This window comes from Cnephaeus nilssonii, assembly GCF_951640355.1.
Source record: "Cnephaeus nilssonii genome assembly, chromosome: 22".
NCBI lineage: Eukaryota > Metazoa > Chordata > Mammalia > Chiroptera > Vespertilionidae > Cnephaeus > Cnephaeus nilssonii.
This window is the reverse complement of record NC_137093.1, coordinates 22,410,431-22,419,472: the sequence shown is the minus strand read 5'-3', so window position 1 is coordinate 22,419,472 and position 9,042 is coordinate 22,410,431. Positions and strand designations below refer to the sequence as shown.

Genomic DNA, 9,042 nt, shown 5'->3' with positions numbered 1-9,042 from the left:
CTGAGGCTCAGAGAGATGAAGAAAATCTGCCCAAGGTCACACAATGAGCCTATCGGAATTAATTCTGCTCTGAGAAGAAAACTTGGCATTTAAAGATGGCTTACACAAGATGGTAGTCTATTTCTCTGTCACCGAATCAAAAGCTGCAGTTAAGGAGTTCAGGGGCCAGGCTCCTTCAAGCTTGTTTCTTTGCCACCTCAATACAAGTCTTCCTCCTCGAGGTTCCAAATGGGTGCTCCAGATCTGGTCATCACGCCCACCTTCCAGGAAGTAGGAAAAAGAAGGTGCTTCCCAGGAGTTTTAGACACCACTCCCTTTGCCTCTTAATGGCCATAACTTACGGACAGGGCTGCATCCAGCTGCAAGGGAGCTTGGGAAAGATGGTCCTTTATACCGAATTTCAGAATCGAGAATAGGGATTTAAATGACCAAGTGGCTCATGCTTTCTATTTCTCATCTTAATCTTAACACCCAAGAAAGAGCTATTAGTATAAATAGCAGAGCAGTATGCAGCTGGAAGTGCCAGGGGGGGAATCTTCCCCTTCCCTTAATTAGATTAAGGGAATGTGAACACTGGGCCAGAAGTCTGCTGCTATTATTATCTCTGCATTACAGATGAAGAAACTGAGACTCGGAAGAGTTAAGTAGCTTGCTCAGATCAGCCTGTTACTCCACGGCAGAGTTAGGATTTAAACCCAGGCAGACTTAGGGTCCCCAAAAGTCTGTCTCTTGGAGGTGCCTCAAAAACTGGGCCTGACCTCACTGGGTATCCCTAATAGGTCAGGGAGGAGGGCTGCTAGAGTTGCCTCTTCTGCAGCATCCTTAGGTTGGGGCGGGGGGGGGGGGGGGGGAATCCGAGCAGGCTGGGAAACAGAGGAGCCTGGGGGTGAAGGGAGGGAGAACCAGGGTGGTGTATCTCCTTTAAATGAAGTCGCGTCATTCCGCAGCCTCGGCAGCCGTTCCGGTGCAGTCCAGCCTCAAGTTGGGGGGTTTTGTGTTTTCTAAGCCATTGGATCTGCCTCTGCCAGCAAGAAGTGCTTGAGAGCTGTTTCTTAAAGACGCCGAAGGGTTATTTTGGTTTTGTCTGGTTTTGCGTAATGGACACATTTCCCGTACAGCCACTTTCCAGGTTCTTTGTCAATCGTCAAGGTAAGCTTTTTAGAAACCTCCTCTGTGGGCCACGGGGAGGCAATTTCCACCCAACACAGAATACTTAAGACGGAGAAAAACAGTGTTTCAATATCGCTTCAGGGACCATATTTTGTGCAATTTAACACAACTGAATGCAGACAAAAGTCCAGAAAGAAAATTGAGTGTGCGCTCTCCTGACAATGGGGATTGAACCGGGGAAGGGATGCCAGGTGAGTTACTGCCCCCTGGTGTCCAAAGACAGTGGTGCAATCTTTTGTGGAGTTGCTTCTTGTGTTCGCTGCCATCATTTCCTGTCCGTTTTATTTCATTTTATTTTTCTCATATTTATTTTCAGGGACCTTAATGACTTCAGTGTCTTTGAGGCTCATAACATGGCTTTTCTATTGCCAGCTTTCTCTAAATTCTTACAGAGACACATTCAGGTAAGCAGACTCATGGGCTGGCTTCCCGCCCATTTCAAAAGCCTTTACGCAGGGATCTGGCAGCTCTCTGTAGCCGGCAAGTAAACATGCCAACTGTTTAAAAATCTGGAGATTTTGCTGAAAAATCTAGGTCTGACACATCTTTTGAAGAAAAAAAAAAGGGAAAATCTGCCAATTGCTGGACTGCACCCTAGCATAACAAATGTGGGCTAGAGCTGAGAAGCTGCTGCCCACTTTGAACAAGACAGGTGTTTTCTCATTCTCCACACTCCCCACCTTCCCCTGTTGGCTCACCAATGGTTCTGACATAGCTTCTGGATTTGTTACCATGGCCTGCCTAAACTCATTAAAGAGTTTGCACTGGCATCCCAAGAAGGGGTGAAGAAAGGATGGTACCTCTAAAAGTAGATGATTGCCCCCCTAGCTGGTCTGGCTCAACGGATAGAGCGTCAGCTTGAGGACTGAAGGGTCCCGGGTTCAAATCCAGTTAAGGGCACATACCGGGTTGTGGGGGCGTGCAGGAGGCAGCTGATCAGTGATTCTCTCTCATCATTGATGTTTCTATCTCTCTCCCTCTCCCTTCCTCTCTGAAACCAATAAAACTATATTTTAAAAAAATAATAAAAGTAGGTGATTCGATCACCTTCTGCCTCGGAGGCGGGGACATAGGTCCACAAGCCCCATACTACCCCGTTTAGTGAGGATAAGTGACCTGCTCAAGGTCACACCAATAGGAAGTACTGGGCCCTGCATGTGAACACACATCTGTCTGACCCCAGGGCCTCACTGCTTTCCACTCCGCCAACCACTTCCCGTCCTTTAGCTGCTTACGAAGTAGGCCCTCCTCTGGGAAACAACTGCAATAGCAGACACTCGTCACTTCGCCCTCACACAAGACCCCAGAGGCTGTACTGCCAGCACATTGTCCCAATCTTGCAAAAAGCAAACCGGGATCGGCGAGGTCAAATCGCTGAATGTACTCAGTTTGCAAGTGTTGTAAACGTGGGGTCTGAACTGAGGGCTGTGTGACTCCAAAGGTGGCACCCACAACCCCTCACTCCCTGGGAGTGGCTCCCCGAAGGGAATGTGTGTTGTCGAGGAGGTCAGATCTTGACGGCCAGAGCTGAGCTGTAGCACCAAAGCTAGCTCACCAGAGAGAAGTGCTGTCACATGGGGGCTGCGATGCCAAACTGGGGCGCCTCTATTAGGCCACCTCACAGCCTGCTGTCCCACAGCTGTGCTGTGTCACCGCGGGGCTGTTCTCACTGCATAGTCTCTCACTTCACCACGGCCCAAACGGGAGACTCCTGTTAGCCTTGAATTGACATCAACGACCATCGGTTGACATAACATCTTTTTTTAAAAATAGATTTCTATTGATTTCAGATAGGAAGGGAGAGGGAGACAGAAACATCCATGATGAGAGAGAATCATTGATAGGCTGCCTCCTGCACGCCCCTTACTGGGGATCGAGCCGGTAACCTGGGCATGTGCCCTTGACCAGAATTGAACCGTGATCTCCTGGTTCATGGGCCGGCTCTGGACCACTGAGCCACACCAGCCGGGCTGACATAACATCTTAAGGCTTAGAATTACTGGGCAGGTCCTGAATGTTTCAATATTTGTGAGTTAAGATGGAGGTTTCAGCTTCTGCATGGAGGAAAAAATCCTCTGTCTCTCTAGGAAGCAAAACAAGCAGCCAGGCCCTTCTCTGGAGGATCCAAATTTAAAAGTCGGGGAGGAAAGGAGAGAGGGTGAGAGAAAGGGGGGAAGGTAATCCTGGTAGCACAAGGTGGAGGATAAGAACTGGGCTGTGGAGTCAGATTAGCAGGGTGGAGAGGTGCAAGTCATCGCCCCCTACTCACCGCGAACCTCCGCCAGGAAACTGAGGCCAGGGGAGACGCGGGCGGGATCGCGAGTTCCCGCGCTGCCGCGCTTGCACCTAACCTGCCCAAATCCGCACCCGCTACTCGCGCCGTCTCCCAGGTCCCGCCTCTCCTGTTGCTTATTGGCTGCGGCGGGCACGAGAGCCCCGCAGAAGCCAGCCAATGGGAGTAGCCCACGGCGAGTCTTTCCCGGGAAGCCGACGTCAACGCGAGAACCCGGAAGTGCGAGGGGCGGACCAGTGAGGGGAGCCAACCCGCGGTGAGGAGAGTGATGAGCCGACCAATGGCGAGCCAGAGAGGGCGGGGTCAGAAGGCCGGCGGCGGAGGAGGTCCTGCGAGTTCGCGCCGCGGAGCCGCAGAACGCCGGGAAGGAGGCGGCGGCTGTGCCTGGCGGAGGTGCGCGGGTGAGTAGGGGGCGAGCCCGAGGGCCTTGGGAGGATGGAGCCGGGAAGGGTGCGGCAGGGCCGAGGTCCCGGGGGGAGGAGGAGGGCGGTTCGGAAAGGGGCGGCTCCCCAGAATGACCTTAGTCCAGTCTACTTCCCTCTCTGGGCCTCGGTGTCTCCCTTCCTGGCGTAGTCGGGGGTGAGGCATTCGCGCCCCCGGGAGCGCACTGCTACCTCCTGGCGCACCCCCGGGTCCCCGGCGAACTCCAGCCCCGCCGAGGAGCCCGTCGCTCGGGGAGCGGGCGCAGACCACCCGGACGAAGCAGGGACCCACACCGTCTCCGTACCCCCCATTAGAGCGCGTACCAAGCCATTTCTGATGTCCCGTTATAACGAGCCAGGTTCCTCCGTTAGACTCGCAGCCCGAAGCAATCAGAAACCTCATGAACCCCTTCAGGTTCGGGGAGGCCTAGCACCAGGAGCAGCCCGGAGCGGGTGCACAGGCCCTGGTGGTGGATACGGGGGAGGGGAAGACTCGGGCACCTGCGCCCGGACGCACCTGGGCTTCGTTCCCAGTGCCTCGATTTTATTCCCTGGGGGCCTTCTGGGGATGGCCTACCCTGCCTGCGTCTTGTTTCCTCCCTCTGTAAAATGGAGCTGGCTAGCTTTCCTCCTTCAGGGACCGAGGGTTGTGGCATAATGCATGGCTTGCGCTCAGCTCAATGCTCAGCACACCATAGTTGCCCAATAAATGCTTATTGTTAGCAAAATGGTGCTTGCATCCCTTGCCCCCCCCCTCCCACCGCCAGCCCCAACCACAGGCCCCCTGGCACAGAGGACAAGGAGTCACTTGCTCTGACCCTCCCCCTGAGTTAGTTCTTTTTGAGATGCTTGACTGCCCAAACTCTAGGCAGGGACCCCACCGTCTCTGGGGGACAAGCCAGTAAAGGCAGGCAGGCCAGAGAGAGGGATTGGCGTTGTGGCTAATACCAGGGTAAGGGCGGGAAGAGGTGGCCCGCCATTTGGCAATAAGTCAGGCCACCAAACAGTTGTGCTTATCAAAAAAGATGGGCCTCAGAACTGTCTTAGCCAATTTGGATGTGTGTGTATTTTTTTTTTCCTAGACGCTCAGCACAAAAGCATTTGTGATGAAGCGGGGAGACTCTAGAGCCACAGGGTGCTGAATTCAAGCCCTAAGGCTGCCACTTGCTCACTGGGTGACTTGGGGCAAGAGACACTTCACCTCTCTGAGCCTGTTTCCTCATCTGGAGGGGGGGTGACCGTAGCATCGGCTCCGGTGGTAGACTGCAGGAGGGTATGTGTAGGTCCTTCGTGCTTGGCACACAGCAAGTGCTTAATAAATGCTGGGCAACTGCAGCGTTGCTTTGCAGGCTGGCCCCTCCCCCATTTATATCCACTCCTGGCTTGCCCCCACCCCCTGGTCATAGTGAGTTAAGAAGTGTGGGGTCTCCATGCCCTAGCGGAGACAGAAACATGTCCTAAACATATCGGTTCCGCTGGCTCATCTCCTACAACTCTTGGTTCCTTTCAGGTCCGGCGCTCTCTCTCAGACGACTGTGGGTATGTGCAAGGGGCGCACCCCTGAGTCCAGATGACACTCATGCCGATGGCTTCAGTGATGGCCGTGGCTGAACCAAAATGGGTCCCCATCTGGGGCCGCCTCCTGTGGGTGATGCTGCTGAGCATGGCGCTGGGGTCCCTGCTGGCCCTGCTGCTGCCGCTGGGGGCCGTGGAGGAGCAGTGTTTGGCCTTGCTCAAAGGCTTCTCCCTGCTCAGGGGCAAGTGGGACAGGGCCCAGCATGCCGTCAGCAGGTGTACCAGCCCATCCACGGAGCTCAGCGTCACCGCCAAGGATGCGGCCCTGCTGGTGGTCAAGGCCGCGTCCTCCCCAGGTAAGACAGAGCGGCCGTCTCTCCTCAACTCTTGGGTTTTTGTTTTTTGGATTGTACCACATTTTATTGATCTGTTATCATTTATGTTGTTCACACTTTTTAAATTATATTTAAATTGGAGACACATTGGTTAATAACATAAACTTTAGGTGTACGACTTTATAAGACGGCATCTGTATATTCTGTTGTGTGCGCCCCACCCAAAGTCTAGTCTCTTTCTGTCACCATGTACCCTCTTCGTCTTCCCACCACCCCCCTTCCCCTTTGGAAACCACCATTTTGTTTTATTTGTTGCTTTTTGCTTTATATCCCACATATGAGTGAATTTATACAGTTCTTGTCCTTTCCCGTCTGACATTTCACTTAGCGTGATACTCTCAAGATCCATCCATGCTGTGGCAAATGGCAATATTTCATCTTTTTTATGGTTAAGTAGTATTCCATTGTGTGTGTGTACCATATCTTTATCCATTCATCCGTCAAAGGACACGGGTTGTTTCCCTGTCTTGGCTATTGTGAATAATGCTGCAGTGAACATAGGGCTACAGGTAGTTTTATGAATAAGTTGTTTTCACATTCTGGGGGTAGATACACAGAAGAGGGACTGCTGGGTCATATGGTAGCCATTGTAGCAGGTATGAGATGGTATCTCGTAGTTTTGATTCGCGTTTCCCTTATAACTAGTGATGTTGAGTATCTTTTCAGATATCTGTTGGCTGTGTCTTCCTTGGAAAAATGTCTAGTCGGGTCCTCCGCCCATTTTTTAATCGTGTTTTTTGTTGTTGAATTTGTGAGTTCTTTATATAGTTTGCATGTTAGCCCCTTATTGGAGGTGTGATTTGTAAATACCGTCTCCCGTTCCGCTGGCTGCCTTTTTGTTTTGATGTTTTCTTTTGCCGTGCAGCTTTTTGGTTTGATGCAGTGCCATTCATTTTATTTGATTTTACTTCCCTTACCATTGGGGTCAAGTTCACAAAAACCCCTAAGATCAAGGTCTATACGTTCAGTGCTCATATTTTCTTTTGTATACAGTGGAACCTCCGTTCTCGAACTCAATTAGTTCCAGAAGGCTGCTTGAGAAGCGAGTTGTTCGAAAACCGAATCGTTTTTCCCATTAGAAATAATGTAAATTGAATTACTCTGTTCCAGATCCCCAAATGATTTCGTTTTAACCTTTCTTATATACAGTACATATCTAATGGACTGTTTAATCTATAAATACTTTTCTTAAATTTATTAAATCACCCCCTACTAGCTTTAAACCACTGCCTCCAAAATGCTATCACCAGCTGCTTCTCATTTACCCAGTTAACAGGTTTTTCTACCTATTCAATTGCCTGATTGTTGTTTTGTGAGCACTTGCACACATTAGCGCTGTTGATGGCCTCTTTTAGGTTTTGAAATTGTGCTAATTGTCCATTTCACCAGCAACAAAAGCATTCTCTCCTTTGTTTGTTGCTTAAGAGATGCTTTTTGTCCTGCTGAGGTGTCGGCATGAAAGGGTTGTCAGGTAGAAAACTGAAGTTTTGGTCGACAACCAAGACTTTTTCTGTGAACAACTTGGTTGGAAACCGAATTGTTTGAGATGAGAGCCATTCGAGAACCGAGGTTTGACTGTATTTTGTTGTTTCAGGTCTTCTATTCAAGTCTTTAATCCACTTTAGTTACTTTTTGTGTTTGGTCTCAGAGAGCAGTCGTTTCATTCTTTTGCATGTGGCTTTCTAGTCTTCCCAGTGTCACTTATTGAAGAGACTTTCCTTTTCTCCAGTGTATGTTTTGGCTCCTTTTACGAAAATTAGTTACCCGTATATATAGGGTGTCCCCAAATTATGTATACGCACTTTGAATTATAAAGGCAGTGTTTATTAAAATACATTTCATTTGCAAAATGTAATAGAATCACCAACGCTGTGTGTGTATATTTTGGGGGGCTGCCCTGTACGGGTGGGCTTATTTCTGGGCTCTCAGTCCAGTTCCATTGGCCACGCTGTGTAGATGACTGTCGCTCTGCACTTTTGCAGCATCCCCAAATTGTTGGCATGCCGGACGTTCGTTTCCCAGCTTCCTTTCCCGGGTTCTGCCGGGGTGTCTGGGGCAGGGGAGACAAGTTTGCCGTCTCACAGCTCGGTCCCCCCCCCCTCCCCCGCCATTGGCAGAGGCTGTGGGCACCACTGTGTTAAGACTTCCCAGCCGCCTCCACCTGGCGGGAACCTGCCCTGCCCCGTACACTGCAGGCTGCACACACTTCTCCATCTCTGTCTACCACACTCGACACTGAACTTCGTCTTGTCCCTGTCCTTCCTCTGTCCCACCTCCCCTACTTCCCATCCTCGGACGTTCCTGTGCTTGGATCTTTTAGGTGCATTTGCGTGTTGAGGTGATCCTTTGTTGAGTTACAGTGGCCTTTTTGTACATTCTAAGGGAGAAACAATGGAGTCGTCTCACTCCCCCATGATACTGACATTCCTCTCTTCATTTCTTAGATATATAGTGTCTTCTATGTCCTGTGGGCAGGGCACGGGTATTACAGTGAAGAAGTCAGCCCTGACCTCCCAGTCTGTACAGGCAGACAGGTGACCGGTACAGCGCCACCAGTGTGGTGATGGGGGAGCAAAAGGGGGGTCACAGGAGGAGCACACCAGGAAGGCTCCCTGGAGGAGGGGGCACCTAAGCTGAGACCGAGTGTAAGCAGGAGTGACCCAGTGGAACAGTTGTGAGGGGAGAGTGCTCCAGCAGAGACCAGAGGGTAGGAGAGCCTGGGGCACTTAAGGAATAAAAGAAGCCCAGTCCCAGTGTGTGTGGCTGATACTGGCTGGGGGGGTGGGGAGGGCGCAGTGAGAGACTGGTGGAAGGAAGACTAGATGTCAAGCAGGTGTGGCTGAAGATTAAAGGAATTAAAGTTAAGGGCCCAGGGATGGGGAGGCCAAGGGAGCCAGCACCAGCGGGGAGTTACTCCCAGCCCGGCCTAGAGGCAGGGGAGGCACCATCAGAAGGATCACCAGAACAGCCAAGAGCTGGAGAAGATGCAGGCAGGGCCGTGATGGGTCACAGCCACTCAATATGGCAGTCGGAAGGCCGGGGGCCAGGTGATACCTCCTGGGGTACAGAGAATGGCTCTGGGGACAAATGGAAAACAACCACGTCCATACTTGCAGGTCCATTACATGCAGTGTGGAACTGGGCATGAACAGCCTGCCTAGAACAAACCCCAAGGCCATGTCTTCCCCGGGGGCCCAGCAGAGTTGACAGGTCACCTGAGTGTCCTAGGCCACGCCCTGCCCTCCCT

General features: G+C 51.4%; 1 protein-coding gene across 6 annotated transcripts in view; it reads left to right on the top strand.

Moving 5' to 3' along the window:
• Positions 1–3,788: 3,788 nt before the first annotated feature.
• FICD (FIC domain protein adenylyltransferase) overlaps positions 3,789–9,042 on the top strand; it is a 10,708-nt gene continuing 5,454 nt past the window's right edge. For 5 of the 6 annotated variants that reach the window (XR_013813017.1, XR_013813018.1, XR_013813019.1 and 2 more), the window contains exons 1-2: positions 3,789–3,864; positions 5,396–5,756. Coding sequence is in view for 2 of the 6 variants with exons in the window: in XM_079762284.1 (XP_079618410.1) it covers positions 5,456–5,756 (301 nt within the window). In the remaining 4 variants the exon portion in view is untranslated. The remainder of the gene's footprint in view (positions 3,865–5,395; positions 5,757–9,042) is intronic. The other variant, XM_079762285.1, reaches the window with a different exon arrangement.